The sequence below is a fragment of the Labeo rohita genome, chromosome 24, assembly GCF_022985175.1.
Source record: "Labeo rohita strain BAU-BD-2019 chromosome 24, IGBB_LRoh.1.0, whole genome shotgun sequence".
NCBI classification, from domain to species: Eukaryota; Metazoa; Chordata; class Actinopteri; order Cypriniformes; family Cyprinidae; genus Labeo; species Labeo rohita.
The window spans coordinates 16,558,871-16,578,871 of NC_066892.1; the positions used below are offsets into that span (position 1 = coordinate 16,558,871).

The window sequence follows — 20,001 nt, forward strand, 5'->3', positions numbered from 1 at the left end:
TTGGTCCTCAAGAAACAATTCGGTGACACTTTACAATAAGGTTCATTAGTTAGCTACATTAGTTAACATGAACTAAGAATGAACAATATTTTAAAGCATTTATTAATGTTAGTTAATATTCATTTCAGCATTTACTAATTTAATTAAAACTTGTTAACATTAGTTAATACACTGTGAACTAACATGAACAAACAATGAACGACTGTATTTTCATTAACTAAAATTAACAAAGATTAATAATGTAATAAATGTATTGTTCAAGGTTCGTTCATGTTAGTTAATACATTAACTAATGATAACAAATGTCACCTTATTGTAAAGTGTTACCAACATTTCTTATTAGTGCTGTCAAACGATGCATCACAATTAATCGCATCCAAAATCCAAAAAGTCTGTTTACATAATATATGTGTACACACACATACAGTATATATATATTTTTAAAAATACATGTATTTACATGTAAATATTTTTATTCACATAATTGATATTATATATAAATATTTTTAATATATAAACTAATGCCTCATATATAAACGATTAATTGCATAAAAAATAAAAGTTTTTACATAAAATATTTATGTATACTAGGTGTGCATAAAAATACACACACATACAGTATATATTTTGAAAATATTTACAAGCATCTATTTATGTTCATATTATATATATTTTTTTTTCTTTCTTTCTTTTTTTCTCATATACCAACATAACATTTTTCTTAAATTTATACATGCATTTGTGTGTATATAAATATACATTAAATATACACAGAGTTGTGCTGCTTAAAATTTGTATGAAAACCATAATGCTTTTTTCAGGATTCTTTGAGTCCAAAAGAAAAGTATTAATTTGAAATGCAACACTTTCTTTACAAATGTCTTCACCGTCATTTCTGATTAATTTAATCGCACTGACCCCAAACTTTTGAAGTGTAGTTCATCTATATGCACCTGCACATCTTGAAAACCACTTAACGATACCATACAGATTTACGGTAGTGCAACTTTTATTTATATTCATCCTGGACGTCATTAATGCCTCAATTTAAAATAACAAAATTTCTCTAATATTGCCAAACAAAAGCATAAACGCTGTGGGATCTGCACCAGCGGTGCTTTGTGCCAGAATGTTACAGTTAGTACAGTATAGCTTAGAAAAATCAGATTCTTACCAGTTTGCTGTAATGGTACTTGCAGTATCCACAGTATTTCACATTATCAGCATCTGAGCCCTGTTCTTCACACAACAGTCCAGCAAACTGAGCGCTATATTCGAAAACAGAGAAAAAGCGAATTTAAAAAGACTGTACACAATGCAGATTACAATTAAAGGGGTCTCAAATCAGGGGTTTTATGCAACTCACCATGTGACATGAAAGGCCTGTCGGCAGCCATGTTTGTTGCATGTCATGCAGGCTCCAGTAGCAGCTTTGCTCTCACGGCCCTGTTCCTCACAGATGTAGCATGTCTAGATCGAAAAAAAAAAAAAAAAAAAAAAAAAAAACACAGTAGCCAAAGTGATTCCTCACATACAGAAAGCAGTTATTATGGTATATAATGCATTGCCGCACGGCCCACAGCTTGTTTAGCGTGAAGGCTCTGCCGATTTAACAAGTCTCTCAGAAGCCGCCCTTCCCAGCGCCTCGATTATTAGGCAACTGATAACCATGCCATTTTAAATTGGCTCACAGTGAGGACTCAATTACCAACAGAGCTGAATCTATTTTATCCCAGATTTTAAACCCACTATTTCAAGCATGAGATTAAACTTGGCTCCTTAGTCCTGCGAGTCATCAGACACAGTACTGAATCCAAATCATATAACACTAACTGATTGTATTTTACTTATCTACTGCATTGAAGGGCATCCATAGAAAACAAAACATAATTAGGTTTTCAAATGAAAAATGAAAGAACGGTGTCATGATGATATCCCATTAGCACTTGATTGAACATTGTTTTCTTTATCCTCACGGTTGAGCGAAAAACTTTTAAGCTAACATGTAAACATTTGGACTTTGCAATTACTCTCGAGTTACAGCGATGCGCAGGAATCCAGTAAGAACCTACACCTGCAAGTATTTAATAAATAAAATGAACATTCGCTCTAAAAATGTCCATGACTTTTAATACTTTGATGGATAAGGACATCCACTGACGTTTTCATTTTCGGACCGCAAGTGTAAATTCCCACAACAAGGATCTCAGTTTTCATTCATTCAGCTTTGGTGCAGAATTAATGGTGACATTCCATGTTTATCTAAGATTGATAAATGTAGCACTTGGTCCCTTACGAAAACACATTCACAGTATAGACCTAAACTCCTTACACGCACACTGTTTACACTGTTGAGCTGATTTATGAGGCTCTTATGTTGAGCCTTTGCTTTCCTATTGATATCCAGACTATCAGCGTTTGTCTTTCAGTGGTCAGGGAACTCACCTTATTATAACGCTCATGAGGGACAGACTGAAGCACAATGGGCTCCATGGTGGATACGTTGGCAAACTCCACTTCTGGGATGTAAAGAGCACAAACCACATGGGCCCAACCTAAAAAAAACACAAGACAAATGATCAGTAGATGTTAAATGAAGAGGCCAAGATTAAACTACTCCTTTATTTCTATGTGAACTTGCTGTGAAGCTGGAACCGGGTTATTTTTTATAAATTATTTAAATATAATTTAGTCATTTTTCATATGAAACAATTGGATAAAACTTAAAATTATTATTAAAATTAAAATATTTAAATAAAGTACTGTTTTTGTGTTATTGTTATTTTAATTCATATTTTTTGGACTACCTCTTTATTTCTATGCAAACTTGCTGTAAAGATGGAACTTGGTTTAACTGCAAAAAAGCATATGTAAAAAAAAAAAAAAACTGGCTAAATTCTTATTATTATAAATGGATAAGCGAAACTATTTTTGTAATTTTTACAAATTATTTAAATGCAATTTAGTACTTTTTTTTTATATAAAACAATTGGATAATTAAAATTATTATTATTAATAATAATAAAAATATTGAAATAATTTATTAATGTTTTGTGCCATTGTTATTTTAATTATTTTTGAACTATTTCTATGCAAGCTTTCTGTGAAGATGGAACTGGGTTTATCTGCAAAAAAAAGTATGTGTAAAACAAAAAGGAAAAAAAATTATTATTAACATTATTATTATTATTATTATTATTATTATAAATGGATAAGCTAAACAATTTAAAAATATATATTTGTACAAATTTCTTAAGTATAATTGAGTACTTTTTCCATATAAAACAATTGGATAACACTTAACCTTTTTATTAATAATTATTGTTTTTGTGCTATTGTTATTTTAAATTCATTTATTTTATTTTCAGTTCATTTATTTTTATGCAAACTTTGTGAAGATGGAACTTGATTTAACTGCAAAAAAGTATGTTAAAAAAAATGCAAACAACTGGCTAAAATTATTATTATTATAAATGGATAAGCAAAACCATTTCATTATTTGTACAAATTATTCAAACAATTAGCTTTTCATATAAAACAATATAAAGTATTGTTTTCGTGCGTTATTTTAATTCATATCATTTTAAATACTCCTTTATTTCCATGCAAACTTGCCATGAAGACGGAACTTGGTTTAAGTGCAAAAGTAAAAGTAAAAAAAAAAGCAAACTGGATAAAATTATTACTACTATTATAAACGGATAAGTGAAAAAAACGTTTTCAAATTATTTTTACAAATTATTTATATATAATTTAGTACTTTTTGATATAAAACAATTGGATAACACTTTAAATTAAAATTAATAATAAAAATTGAAATGAATACTTTTGTGCTATCATTTATATAAATCAATTAGCACTTAAAATTAATAAGAATAAAACTATTTTTAAAAATGATGTTTTTGTGCTTTGTTATTTTAATTCCAATTATTTTTTGAACTACTCCTTTATTTCTATACGAAATTGCTGTGAAGATGGAACATGGTTTAACTGCAAAAAAAGTATATTTAAAGAAAAATGCAGACAACTGGCTAAAATTCTTATTCTAAATGGATAAGTGAAACAATTTCTCGAAACTATTTTTGCAAATTATTATTGAAATATAATTTAGTACTTTTTCATAGAAAACAATTGGATAACACTTAAAAATTATTATTAAAAATACTGAAGTAAATTATTGTTTTGTGATATTGTTATTTAATTCACATTCATATTTCTATGCAAACTTGCTGTGAAGATGGAACTTGGTTTAACTGCAAAAAAACAAAAAATTCTTAATTATTTGTACAAATTATTTAAATATAATTTAGTACTTTTTCATATAAAACAATGGGATAACATTTAAAATTATTATGATTAATAAAAAATTTAAATTATTATTGTTTTTGTGCTATTGTTATATTTATTCATATCTTTTTAAAATAAACTTTAAATGTCAAAACAATGGATAATGCCAAACAGGAGGCACTTACATTTTCTGTCTTTCTGTTTTCAAATGTATTCGCGACCATGGTCATTTGTTTGCTCATAGTCGTGCCTATGGGGCACGCCTGGCTTCCACCACAGTGTGAAAAACACTTATTAAAGCATGTGGGCTTTTAAAGCAAGTGTGACCACAAAGACGAAACACCCAGGACTGGAAGAGGCAGAGGCATATTCTCTCCTGCCTAGCGTCTAGACCAAGCGCAGAACCATAGGGTGCCAGCCACAAGCACACAACATAAACATTATATCATAATTTCAGGCTTCTACTAAACCTTTTCTCCCACATCAGCTGTCTTTCAACCACAAAAACCCCAAACGGTGAAGAATTCCACATCCTACAATATGTTTGCTAGATGCTACTGATATCAAGTTCAAATTAACCTTAAATAAATGAGCAAATGAGATGCGTTTATCCAGCATAAGGACACAATAACAAGCCTAAACTTAAAAGTGAACCCATGAACTGTCTTTGACCCCAGCCTAAAGGGACAGGGAGGTGGGATTTGTTGTTTTGAAGTCCCTCCAAGAATCCAGCAGAAGCCTATAAAACCAGGCAATAAAACCCAAGCACACCCCAAAGAACTTCTAAACCCCTCAGACAGAAGGGTGGCACACTTAAAAAGAGAATGATTTGCCAAAGATGTCTTTAGCTGAGCATAAAGTACTCAAATAATCTTGTTCTGCAAATTCTAGTTGAAAACGTTTGGACTAAAGCAACAATAAAGACTAAAGGAAACTTGCAGGAAAGCAAAAACTGGTCTATGAACTTTTCAGAAGGCTCCATGTGAAGGAAATTGATGCTTTTTTGTTTTGAAATACGTTTCTGCACATGTTGTTAGGCCAGGTTTTCCAGTGTTTTCATTTAGGATTATTCTTGTGTTTGCATAACTTAAAATTAACACCTGTAAAAACCTCTCCATGTGCTGGTCTGGTCACTGCTGCTAAATTTTACTCCTCAGCTGGACGAAATGTATAGAAACCACAAACATCTACATCTCACTTCTGGGACTACTGCTGGTGCAAACAAATGCTTTTAAAAATTTATGTTTCAGAAATCTTCACTCCCACTCATAAATAACAGCAACATGTGGAATGTTTACCTTGAAGAATTTCAAAAGCCTTTACAAATTCGGGCCAAAAAAAAAAAAAAAAAAAAAAGAGAGAGAGATTACATGGTCTGAAACGGCCAAACCATAAGCCTGGGGCAATGATGTTTCCCTCATGGCCGTTAAACAGCTCACCACCCCTAAAGATGGGGCATGGTCCCGCAGCTGTGTCCCATGCCATGTTTACAGTCTCTGAGCTGCCCTTGCCGTGAACCCGGAGCATGAAGAAGAGGAGACTCCTCTCAGCCCCACAATGACCCCACTGAGACCGCCCACCCATAAAAACAAGGTGAGAGAGATAAACACGCACACTTCCTAACCCCCTTTGCTCAATCACTTAAAAAAATAAGCAGATAAAATCTGCAAACTATGTGCCAAAGACGCAAAACTTAGTTAATTTAATAGCAGTTAGACGCATTTTAGAAAAAAAAAAAAAACGTCTGAACTCTGGATGCATTTATTCATCGCAATATTTTGCTGAAATCCAAATTAAATTATGTTGGGGTGAGACATATGAAGATATTTTTAACTAATTAACAGCTTATTGATGAGATACAGCATTAAACCCTTTTGACAGCAACATGTCTGTGATAATTAAAACTGCCAGAGGATAGCAGTGAAATACTCCATACAAAAGATTTTTTTTTTTTTTGCAATGACTTTCATTAGAGGCGTAAAAATAGAAAGGTGTCATCCTCATCAGAGCATATGTTCCTCTCAAGAGCTTCCATCATTTTATCACCTCACAATAAAACTGGGCTGACTTACCCCATTTTACAATTGTTTTGTAGTGGAGGTAACAATACAGTCAAACCAAAAAATTATTCAGATACCAAATCATTTTTTTTTCTACTAGTAGGTACAGAACACTACATTTGATTTATGTAAGTGAAGATAGCAAAACAAAGCAAACTGTGACATACTATACCCAGAAAGTCTTTATACAGTGGACTATGAGTAAAAATTTACGACCAAAAATTATTCAGACACTTTGACCTGACTATGTTCTGCTTAGGTGTTTTGTCTTAAATTCCTGATGTGACCTTTTTACACCACAGACTGAACAAAATTAAGCATTGCTAGTATTGATAGTTGTGTAAATATTGTCATTTCTATTCAAGGTTATCTGACATATCAAGATGAATTTGCTCTGACACAGTCTAACTCTGAGTTCTTGTTATATTTTATTACCATTTTCTACAGTTGAGGTCAAAAGTTTACATCCCCCTTTCAGAATCATAAAAATGTTAATTATTTTACCAAAATAAGAGGGATCATACAAAATGCATGCTATTGTTTATTTAGTACTGACTTGAATAAGACATTTCACAGAAAAGATGTTTACATATAGTCCACAAGAGAAAATAATATTTGAACTAATAAAAATGAACATCCCCTTGATTGTTAATACCGTGTTGTTACCTGAATGATCCACAGCTGGGTTTTTTTGTTTAGTGATAGTTGTTCGTGAGTCTCTTGTTTGTCCTTAACAGTTTAACTGCCTGCTATTCTTCATAAAAATCCTTTAGGTCCCACAGATTTTTTGGTTTTTACAGCATTTCTGTGTACTTGAACCCTTTCCAACAATGACTATGATTTTAAGATCCATCTTTTCACACTGCGGACAACTGTAGGACTCATATGCAACTATTAGAAAAAAGGTTCAAACGCTCACTGATGCTCCAGAAGGAAACACAATGCATCAAGAACCTGGGGGTGAAAACGTTTGAACAGAACGGAGATGTGTACATTTTTCTTATTTTGCCTAAATATCATATTGTTTCATTTAGTACTGCCTTTTTCAGAGGCTACAGAAGATTCTTACATGTTTCCCAGAAGACAAAAGAAGTTAAATTTACCCTGATCTTCAAATTAAAAAAGTTTTCACCTCCCGGCTCTTAATGCAACGCGTTTCCTTCTGAACCATCAATGAGTGTTTGAACCTTCTGTAATAGTTGTGTATGAGTCCCTCAGTTGTCCTCAGTGTGAAAAGATGGATCTCAAAAACACACAGTCATCGTTGGAAAGGGTTCAAATAAACAAAAATGCTGGAAAACCAAAGAATTTGTGGGACCTGAAGGATTTTTCTGATTAACAGCAGGCAGTTTAACTGTTCAGGGCAAACAAGGGACTCATGAACAACTATTACTAAACAAAAAACACTGCTGTGGATCATTCAAATAACAAAGTATTACGAATCAAGTGTATGTAAACTTTTGAACGTGGTCATTTTTACATTCAACTATTATTTTCTAATGTCTTTTAAGTGAAATAATACTCAGGTCAGTACTAAATATACAATAACATGCATTTTGCATGATCCCTTTAATATTGGTAAAATAATTAACATTTTTAATGATTCTGAAATGGGGATGCAAACTTTATAGCGAATAAACTGTGATAATGTGAGAAATGTTGAAGGTGTCTGAATAAATTTTGATTTGACTGTAACTGTTAAACCAACAAATGGTTTTCTTTTTCAAGGTTTTAATAAAATATCATCTGTCAAACACACTCAACCATCAAAAAGTATAGAGCAGTACAAAACCGTGCACAGCAGCCATGTGTGTTACCAACGGCTGCCGTGTCTGACATCCTTTACGCTACTGGCCTATATTTAGCTACTGAGTGATTGCAGTCTATTCTTGTCGTCAACATTCAGAGTAGTCCTCAGCAAGTGCAAAATAAAAACAAAAGAGCCTTACCTCCATTATCTGTTCGTTTCAGTGCTCCGTCTTTGTGGGGACACAGCTCGCACCTCTGTGAAAAGAAGAGAAATAAATGAATCCACACTCCATCCGACCATCTGCGGGCCAGATACAGCTTTCTGACAGCTTTCAGGAACTCTACTTCTGACATGGACATCAAACTAAAGCAGAGTTTAAGGGTTAGACATCATTTTTTCCCCTTTAAACTACAGAACAGAGCATCTTGGCAAAAGTGATCAATGAAACTGTAGACAAGAGCCTTTGATAGTTGACTGGAGCTGAAAAACATCCCTGAAGAGCTGCTTCTATATTCAAGGATAAAATAGGATCTGTTCTGCTACGGGAGAAAAACAGGTTTAGACAAAAACAAATGACAGGACAAGAAAATAAAACCCTGTGAACATAAGACAACTACTACCCCTTTTGAACAACAAAAACAATGGAGATGGTTGAAAGTGTCCTAAAGAAATGGGCACTGACACAGCATTTCATGCATAAACACTATGACATTTCACTCATCTGTAAAGCCTTGAACAGGGTTAGATATTGGGGCATAACATTGTGCTTGGAACCATGCCGTTACTTGCCACATACCACTATGTTCAATGTTTTTAAACTTCTGCTCAGTCTGCTGTCCTCCTCCTCTTTGTTACAGGTGGTGGACAGTCCTCCTCCTTCAGGGGTCTGCCAGCTCGGCTTTCTCCCCCTCCACCCTTTAATCTTTGGGAATGAAGTGGCAGAGCAGGGCACAAATGGGAAAAAAATGGGCTTATTTTTAGTAAGTGGAGGTATGAGGACAAATGCAAATCTGAAATTTGGTTTCATAATTATGCTTTGGGAAAAGGCTTAAAGGAGAAGTCCACTTTCAAAAACAAAGATTTAAATAAAATGTACTCACCCCCTTGTCATCCAAGATGTTCATGTTTTTCTTTCTTCAGTCGTAAAGAAATTATGTTTTTTGAGGAAAACATTTCTGCATTTTTCTCCATACAATGGACTGGTATGGTGCCCCGATTTTGAACTTCCAAAATGCAGTTTAAATGCGGCTTCAAACAATCCCAAATGTGACCCTGGACCACAAAACCAGTCTTATGTCGCTGGGGTATATTTGTAGCAATAGCCAAAAATACATTGCATGGGTCAAAATTATTGATTTTTCTTTTATGGCAAAAATCATTAGGAAATTAAGTAAAGATCATGTTCCATGAAGATATTTTGTCAAATTCCTACTGTAAATATATGAAAACTTAATTTTTGATAAGTAATATACATTGTGAAGAACTTTATTTGGACAAATTTAAAGGTGATTTTCTCAATAATTTGATTTTTTTGCACCCTCAGATTCCAGATTTTCAAATAGTTGTATCTCGAACAAATATTAACCTATCCTAACAAACCATACATCAATGGAAAGCTTATTTATTCAGCCTTCAGATTATGTATAAATCTCAATTTTGACAAATTTACCCTTATGACTGGTTTTGTGATCCAGGGTCACAAATGCGGTTGTAAACGAGCAAACCGATCAGTAATTTTCATTAAAAAAATACAATTTAAATACTCGTCTTGCCTTTCTCTCCATGAACTCTGTGTGATCAAACACTGTTAATAATAAAGGTAAAACAGCGATATAGGACGATTTCAAAGTTTTCGACATACCCTAACTGTCATGAACCAGAACAAAAACAGTCCAAGCAGATTAAGACACAATGAGCGTTTGGCATTAAAAAATATATATAAATTGTATTTTTTTTTTTAAATGAAAATAGAATCTGTTTCTAGTGAAACAGATCGTTTCACTAGATAGGACCCTTCTTACTCAGCTGGGATTGTTTACAACCACATTTGGAATCTTTTGAAGCCGCATTTAAACTGCCTTTTAGAAGTTAAAAATCGGGGCACCATAGTAGTCCATTATATGAAGAAAAATGTTTTCCTCAAAAAACAATTTCTTTACGATTGAAGAAAGACAGACATGAACATCTTGGATGACAAGGGGGTGAGTAAACTATTTGTAAATTATTGTTCTGGAAGTGGAGCTCTCCTTTAAAATGCTCCAGTAAATAATCTTTCTGATTTTCACAAATCTTGATTTAGAAGTGGCAAAAGTAGTGACAAACCTGTGGATAAAAATAGGGAAGTCCTGTTTCTTTTCGGAATGAGAGCAGCTGGCATTGAAAAATGTATCTAACCTCATAAAGAAGTTATGTGGGACGCCTTGTTTTGGCACGAATCCGGATCTTTTGACAAAAATGGCCACATAATAGCTTGTGTAACAAGTTTCCCCTTTCTTGTGACCCACTATTCTTCTGCTCTAAACTGCCACTTAGGTTTCATGGCTACTGACAGCTCACACAGCCATCAAAACGCTGAGCTCTCAAAGGAAACTGCCTTGACTGGCAACACACCTTTGCCTATGATAACCATTCATGTTTCCTTTACCCCAACCACCATCTTCTATTTTATAAACACCAGAATGGCTTTGACTTTAAGCTACAGCATGTTTTAAGAAACATGGTCATTATTTAGGACAATACACATTATAAACATACACTCCTAAAAATAAAAGTTCTTTATTGGCATTGATGGTTCTATTAAGAACCTTGAACATCCATGGAACCTTTCAAATGTGGAAAAGGTTATTTAGATTTTTAAAATGTTCTCCAAAATGGTTCTTTTAGGAACTGTTCACTGAAAGGTTCTTTGGGGAACCAAAATGGTTCTTCTATAGCATCACTGCAAAATCACCCTTTTGAAACCTTTATTTTTAAGAGTGTATGGCAAGAAATTAAACACACATATGGCATTTAAACATTTTAATTAATATGCTACGATTTCTTTTTTTTTTTTCAAATTTAGCTATTAGAATATATATATTACATCATTGTTATTACCTGCATGTAATCACCATGTTACTACATGATACAAATTTCTGCACATATGGCTAAAACAGTGATTAAATGAATGATCGATAAAAAAAAGACATGACCTCTGAGCCATAAAGAACCTTTTTATACAACTTAGAACAATTCTGATACTTTCAGCGTAAGATATTTTAAACCTCTTATTCAGAAAAGTCAAAAATGTTCAGTGTAATACCACACTATTAGGCCTGATAACATCTGTTATACATACAGGACTAAGAGTCCTGCCAAGTCATATTGTTTTTATATACATGGCATTCATACAAACCAGGTGTTTGTTCAGTACACAGTGGTAAATTTGTGATTTAAGGTTAAGCACTTCAGCTGACTTCCAGACGCTATGATTTCTGAATGGTTATATGGTTTTTATAAACATCTTAAGTGCAAAACTCTAAAAACAGAAAGCATTTTAAAAGATCACACAGGCAAACTGCAGTTTAACATGGAAAACCTGCTTCATAATTACATGATATGAACACACAGATGAATAAAATGAAAAATATTAATATGAATCTAAGGTATCAATACCATCAGACCATGAAATAAAACATTGTAAAAAAATATACACTACCAATCAAAAGTTTTTCAGTTGTTTTCGGAATTCGTATGGCTATGAAAGCACATCACGGAGCTCGCTTGCTCTCTCTCTCACTATAGCGCGTAACAAAGTTCACTGGCTTTTAATGAACACATCATTCTAATTAGAACTTTATAGAAGGTGAAATCTATAGTAAATTGAATCTGCTTTCATTGCAGTCCACTGTCATGAAAGCGCAACACGGAGCGCGCTCTCTCTCTAAAGCACGTAACAAAGTTCACTGGCATTTTTGGTGCAGATAGTTGTAATGTTACGTCTACGTTATGTATCGAAGTTATTTGATTAATATCATAGTATGTGTCAAAACAGGCTTCAGTTGGTATAAAGTCACTCTTGGGATGCGTTGGTATATTAACATTTATTATATGCTGAATTTCATGCTCAAATGCAATGCAGATATTGACTGAGTTATTTGAGACAGTCATATTGCTTTTAGACGTTTTCTTTTTTTTTTAATACTGATGTTATAATAATGCAGCAGTGCTTCTTCCATCATATTTGTTCAACAATTGGCATAATTCAATTTGTATGGTTTCGAAAACGCAAGTGATTATGGAATCACTTAATGATGTAGAAGAAAATATAGCACAAATCTGCCAAAAACATTTATAATGGTTAACTTTACAGAAATCTATAGTAAATTCTGTCCTTGCCTGTGTTTCAGCGCACTGTTATGAAAGCGCATAACGGCGGGAGCTTGTTTGCTCACTCTCTCTCTTTAGCGCGTAACAAAGTTCACTGGCGTTTGCATTCTTTTGTGCAGATAAAAGTTGTAATGTTACCAAGTTATCGGATTTATATCATAGGATGCAACATAGAATGGGGTTCAGCTTATTGGCATAAAGTCACTCTTCACCTCAGGCAGCTATTCCTTTTTAGATGCTTCTTTTTTATTATTATATTTTTATTTTTAACATTCAATTTCTTAACAGTCTTCAGAGTTTTTAGAATTTTATCCATTATGGGCATGCCCCACCCCCAATTACTTGATTAATCATTTTTGAAAAATGGTTGATGATCAAAATGAGAAATTTCCCAAAATGCCCATCCCTAGTATAATGTAAAAAATTTCTATTTCAGATAAATGCTGTTTTTCCAAACGTTGTATTCATCAAAGAAACCTGAGAAAATTCTACTCGGCTGTTTTCAGCAGCAAATCAGAATATTAGAAAGATTTTTGAAGGATCATGTGACTGGAGAAAGGATGCTAAAAATTCAGCTTTGAAATCACAGGAATAAATTACATTTTAAAATATATTCAAATAGAAAACAGTTATTTTAAATAGTAAAAATATTTCAAAATTGTACTGTTTTCGCTGTAGTTTGGATCAAATAAATGCAGGCTTGGTGAGCAGAAGAGACTTCTTCAAAAAAAAAAAAAAAAAAAAAAAAAAAAAAATTAAAAATCTTACTGTCCAAAAACTTTTGACTGGTAATGTATGATTGTAACAAGTGTCTGTAGACCAGAAATATACACTTTATGAATGACAAAAAAGGCAACAATGTAACAAATACCACTGATAATTTGTTTGCAGTAACAAGTGACACATTCAACACTATCCCAGAGTGCAATAGTGTCATTGTGCATAATGAAGACTAAAGTGACTGACTCTACCCTAAATGTTACTTTAAGAATTTACTTATATATAATTGTCCTAATGCATTAAACAGAACTAAATAGTTCATATGTAAATGGTAAATAGTATGTGATGTTATCACAATTTCATGTGCCTGATATACCATAGAAGTACAGTTCACTCAAAAATGAAAATTAAGTCATTTAACATTAAGAAACAAATTTAAAGAAATGTCCCACTCCTGCTTACTCACGTAACGGGAGTAATAGCTTTTAAAAAGCTTGACTAACTAAAACTACCACATAGTGTTCTGGGGATTATCAAATAGAGCTTGGTGAAAAACAAACCGAAATGTAATATTTTAGAGTCTCATTATCATGCAGCTGTGCACACAAACCAACAGCCAAAGTCAGGATTTTTGCTGAATAATGCATTAAATATGCATTGGAATATTCAGCATGTGTCACATGCAAGTATTCTGTGATACTTTTTGTCTTTTTTTAAAAGATACTGGCCGCTATTTACTGATCCTATATACACAGGGAATACAGAATTAAAACAACACAAAGGTAAACAAAAAATAACTTAATTTTAATTTTTGGATAAACTATCCCTTCAGCAGCATAACAATAGCTCACAGACACATTTTTCGATGAAGTTTTGTATATGCGTACCCTGACCTTAAAGGAACACTCCACTTTTTTAGGCTCATTTTCCAACTCCCCTAGAGTTAAACAGTTGAGTTTTACCGTTTTCGAATCCATTCAGTCAATCTCCGGGTCTGGCGTTAGCACTTTTAGCATAGCTTAGCATAGATCATTGAATCCGATTAGACCGTTAGCATCTCGCACAAAAATGACCATATATAATAACGATAATTTTCCTATTTAAAACTTGACTCTTCTGTAGTTACATTGTTTACAAAGACGGACGAAAAATGAAAAGTTGCAATTTTCTAGGTCGATATGGCCAGGAACTATACTCTCATTTCGGCATAATAATCAAGGAACTTTGCTGCCGTACCATGGGTGCAGCAGGCGCAATGAAGTGCTAAAAATGCCATTTTCAAAAAGTGGAGTGTTCCTTTAAATGCATTGTATTCTGATCTGATCACAGGGAATTTCACTGAATCCCTAAATGTCCTTTACCTGGCCTTCAACTGTGTTTATTATAATATGTCCCTCATGCTGGCTACCAAAGCTTTTGAAGTGAAATCTGTAAGACCAGTTCAAAGTATCAATTATAAATAATATTGTCTGTCAAATGGAAACTGCAAACAAATCCACAATATACAAAAAGAGGAAGGAGATCTGAACTTCAGCAGAACAGAGGGCCTGAAAGATTTATATAAAGATGAGGAAACTCACCACCCTGGCAGCACGTTCCTGTGATTCACATTTCCTGCAGAACCAGGGGCCTGTGGGGACTTGGACAATTCCATAGCAGGCTGAAACAACAGGAACGAAGGACAGATGAGTTGAAAAGACTTGCTTCCAACTACTGTAAACCTGACAGCTTGACATCTCATCCTGTCAGGTTTCTAGATTAACGTGAGAGTGTTAAAAATGATACTTTGAGCAATGTGTGAGATGCATGCCTGGTGCAACAACATCAGGGCATGAAATTAACACCCACCATCAGCTAAACATAATTTTTGCACAGTTGTGGGTAACCCATGTGACACGTGACACATCTCAGACTGACGTGACAGGAAATGCTGTTGCCTAGATGCACAGACATGTGCTTGAAAAACACACTTGATCATATCTTGGTTTTCAGACCAAAAAAAACGCAGCATGTTTTCTTGTTTCACCAGTTCCACAGAATTTTGTCTTATACATGAACACTCCAAATGAGCTTTGTTTTTACCTACAGTGAGGTTCACTCAAAATGGCTATTTTGTCATTTTAGGTCAAGTTCTAAACAGACAAACAGTGTGAATGAAAAGTTAAATGGACCAAAGGAGAGTCAAGTTCACTATCAAGGCCAGGAAAGAGTGCAAAGAGAATCTCTTTTGATCCACATACAAAGGTCTTTGCATGTTTATTCAATTTTACATATTTAAAAAATTAGGCTATTTTATATAGTTAAACTGGAAATAGAAAAATAGAAAAACAGCCAATTTAATTTTGGTAGAGATAAAGTAATAACCTGAGTAAAATACTTTAGATGCATGCAAGAATTCCAGTTTTTGCTTTATAGTTATTTTTGTGAGAAATCAAATTGATGTATGCTCACACTTATCAGAAAAGATCAATGACAAGCAACAAATTAAGCTAATGTTTTGCTGTCAAGGTCACAACAGTCAGCCAATACAAAAACATTACAAAAAATGCCTTTAGCTAGCTTGTCCAAACACTAACAATAACATCTGTCTACAAGTCTTTAGGTGACAACTTGACCTATTTGCATGGGATCATCTACAGTGACCTACAAAACAGATATACTGAAAAAAGCACTGACAGCGGAGACCAATTCTAGGATATTATACATCTGAACTATTGATACCAGCTTTTCACACCGCAAATTATTGTATGTATGATAAAACATTTCTTAAAAGAAAATTAACAAACCAGGATCATGTCATGACTACAATGAGAGGTTTCTACAACAAGATAAACGCTAACTTCGCGTTTGTTTGCTCAATTTTTCTCTTTTACTTGTCGGCATCCATTAAGTTTCCTACAAGGACAACTTTCTTGGAACCTAGATACTTACGTATGTAAACTGTGTCATTTGACGCGTCATACAACCTAAAATAACACAAAACAAATAACTACACGCGGAGAAAACAGTCAAGATCTTGTTAAGAGTCCCAGGATTAGTTGACAGCTTTGCTGACTAGCCATAAATGAGTCTGCAATGACCTACAGAGCTTGTCTTGAGTGTGACTCATCTCTGTTTCTATAGCTGTGACTGACACGTTGTTGGTCCTGAAACAGTGGAGATAATGAACAGCCATGAGCGACATGCTGTTACAGACGTGTAGAGCTAGTGCTAACATATAACATTAGCACTCAAACAGGCCTTCGGCAAACCGTTGCTTCACAACAACCGACGCATCTCAAAAACACCGCGAACTAACCGCTCAGATGTTTTAAATTTCTTAACTGTCACCCCAATAGCACAAACACGCTCCAGCGATTAAACTTAGGTCGTACTGACTGTTCGGTCGAGCTAGGCTAAGCTAGGCTGTGTTATGCTAAGCTAATTATCTAGCCACAACAGAAGGGAACTTACCAAAACATCAGCCTCGAATAATCCGGCACTCAAGAAAAATAACAGTGCGGAAATGTGGGGGCGGTTATATTTACCTTGGTGGACGGCAACGTTACAGCCGTGACCGTCGCAGTAGACTAGGGGGTTTTCGGCCCAGCCTCTCTCATCCGAGCAGACGCAGCAGCCTCCGATCATCTCCTTCATATTACTCGCCGAGTCGTCGTCTTCCTCTGCCAGATACAGCTCGCTGGATACCATCTACCATCGGCGGCGCACAAAGACCAACACAAATGCGGTCGGGAGTTTGTCTTACGAAACCCTATCTCCCCTGAAAGCCGTATTTTATGTCCCATTTCGATGAAAAGCCATATTTCAGTCGCGTTGTTGTTGAAGGCGGTATTTTTTTGGCTCAACACACAAACCCCGTACTGAAGGCTCTCGGGATGTGGAGGCGCGTGTGCACGCATGCGCGGAAAAGCCGAACAGGAGAGGCAGCGGACTGGAAGAGGCCTCGCGGGGCTGTTTGATCCACGCGGCCAACGCCATTGAATTTTACCGCGAGCAGGGGCCGAGCTACACTGCACTACACTTCTTGTGCAAAATACGATCTCCTGGGTGTTTTGTTTTTATACTGAATGACGTTACTTTACAGAGTGGCGTGTGTAAAGGGGAATTCTGTATTAAGCAGGTTCTGGTTACACATGCTGTTAAAAAGTCAAAATTATCCTTAGAAGGTTATCTCGAAACTTAAACTACTTTATATATCATATTATTTAAACATTATGGAAGATAAAGGCACAGTGGAGTTTTGCTTTCAAAATTAGTGTGCTTGTTTAATCTCGTTCTCTCTTATTCTAGAATAACAGATTTATAGGGAATCCCTGAGAACTGTGAAGAAGTATACACTACTAGTCAAAAGTTTTTTAGCAGTAAGATTTTATATATATATATATATATTTTTTTTTTAATAAGTCTCTTCTTCTCACCAAGTCTGCATTTATTTGATCTAAATTACAGAAAGTTATAGAAATTAATACTTTTATTTAGCAAGGATGCTTTAAATTGATCAAAAGTGATGGTAAAGAGATTTGTAATGTTACAGAATATTTCTATTTTAGATAAATGATGTTCTTCTAAACTTTCTATTCATCAAAAAACCTGAAAAGAATTATACTCAGTTGTTTTCAACATAATAATAAATGTTTTTTGAGCAGCAATTCAGAATATTAAAATGATTTTTAATGAAGGACCATGTGACTGGAGTAAAGATGTTAAAAATTCAGCTTTTAAATCACAGGAGTAAATTACATTTTAAAATATATTCAAATAGAAAACAGTTATTTTAAATAGTAAAAATATGTCAAAATGTGACTGTTTTTTCTGTACTTTGGAACAAATAAATGCAGGCTTGGTGAGCAGAAGAAACATTTAAAAAAAAACTTACTGTTTTAAAACCTTTGACTGGCAGTGAAAGTATATCCCATTTTTCATCAGGTTTCATCAGTTTAGATACTGTACTAAGATATTTACATAGTAGCCTGTTGACTGTGGGCTAGATACAAGTTTCAGTTTCACAGGAAAAAAACAATAATAATGCCCCACAGTATATGAGCAGTTTGCCTGTTGTTGGACATATAAACTGCCTGTCAGTTTTTTCAGGCAAATTTTTGATGTTATTGACAACATTAACCGATAAACTAACAAACGTTTAGGTAGATTTCAGTTTTATTTAAAGATTATATTAAAGCTGCTTGCATAGCATATATGACAACTGGGACCATGAAAACAAAAGTGCAGTTTAACGTGTCTAGAAAAAAAGCGAACAAATGTATCGTTCTTATTTTAGGCTAATGCTTCAACTGCCTTACATCTTCACCCAACAAAATTTGTGAACATACATATGAACTCTACTTGAAAACTAAATTTGAACCTATGGTTTTGGCATAGACCTTGACCCAACCGATTCCCAGGGCCCCATAACACAACACGAACTTCTAACAGGCTCCATCGGTACGAAATAATCTTCTTACACATTGTGGGAATAAAGTTACAACGTGAGTCGCTTATATAGCCAATATGAATATGCCTGTTTGTTTGTTTGTTTGTTTTTGTTTTAAAGCTGACACTTATCGTCACATTTAATGTCATCCCCTTTTAAAACAAAAGTAAGAGGGGAAAAAATAAGTAGGCTAAGCAGCATATTTTCTTTTGAATAAGCACGTGATTTTATGAATCTTAATTCAAGAAAGGCAACTCGATGGCGTTTGGCGTTTTTGGATCAGGTCAGTCTAAAATGACCATGATCTGACTGTGAATTATTTATCATAATATTTTGAAATGTGTTTGGTGCACTATCAACCGTTAGGGTTGGTTAAGCCACTTCCGCAGTTGCTATGGCTCACAACCCTAGCGTTGAATAAGCTACTGGGTAACCGTCATAGAAATTTCGACCTGTCATGATGTCCATCAGAATTCTCTCATATATGCTTGTTGGTGAGTAGCCAACCTGTGGTTCAAAATAGGCTGCCCCCGCAGACAGTACGATATTAATACAAGAATACCTCCTCAGTGACATAAATTATTTAATTTTACACGTGAAGCATAGGGTTCAATGTTTAATAATACGAAAAGTTCCAATATGAAATGAATGTTCTGATAGCCTATAGAATTAGTCCTTTTGGGGTTTTCTCTGCTTTAGCCCCTTTCGAGTTTGGAGTTGTGTGTGAGTCTCACTGTCGGGCTCGGAGCCTTTACTTGTGGTGGGGGAAATGTTAATTTGCAATATTGGGATCATTGGGTTGGATCATTAACAACACCACGTAAGTTTAGCTAATTGAACTGACACACAAGCTGCAATATAGCTTTTTTTCCTTGATATTTTGATTTAGTGTTTAGCATTAGTGATGTTATACCAACATGGTAGGCTTATTCTGTAAAAATCGGCATAAGTAAAAAGAAACAAACGATAATCGCTGATATTAGACAAGTTCCCAAATCAAACTGTACTAAGGTATTGATATATTAGTATGTAGACCTATGTATTTTTCATCAGCGATTAAGTTACGTTGCTTCAAAAAAAAGTTTACAAAGCCTTGACATGTAACTAATCTTATTACTATATATATTTAAATAAATTACGTTTTCTCCTATGCTGTGTAGGTCTATACGTTTCCACACTCAATAACGCTCCTCAGGCTTATTTACATCCAAAACAGCCTAATATCGTATCCCGAATTAGATCTAACTTGTTACGGTTAATAAAAACAGGTAATGCCTTAATATCCTTTGTCTAATGAATGCTGTATCTACAGAAAATCAATAATATATTAGCTTATATCTAAACACTATGATGAAAATATTTAATATTCCATATGCGCATTTTAA

General features: G+C 34.2%; 1 protein-coding gene across 5 annotated transcripts in view; it reads right to left on the reverse strand.

Annotated features, from left to right (window-relative positions):
• mllt10 (MLLT10 histone lysine methyltransferase DOT1L cofactor) overlaps nt 1-17,082 on the reverse strand; it is a 60,436-nt gene extending 43,354 nt beyond the window's left edge. For all 5 annotated transcript variants that reach the window (XM_051098771.1, XM_051098769.1, XM_051098770.1 and 2 more), the window contains exons 1-6: nt 16,713-17,082; nt 14,766-14,845; nt 8,297-8,351; nt 2,446-2,555; nt 1,367-1,470; nt 1,175-1,268 (exon numbers count right to left, since the gene is read on the reverse strand). In XM_051098771.1, coding sequence (XP_050954728.1) covers nt 1,175-1,268; nt 1,367-1,470; nt 2,446-2,555; nt 8,297-8,351; nt 14,766-14,845; nt 16,713-16,875 — 606 coding nt within the window. In that variant the 5' untranslated portion in view covers nt 16,876-17,082. The remainder of the gene's footprint in view (nt 1-1,174; nt 1,269-1,366; nt 1,471-2,445; nt 2,556-8,296; nt 8,352-14,765; nt 14,846-16,712) is intronic.
• Nucleotides 17,083-20,001: the final 2,919 nt, after the last annotated feature.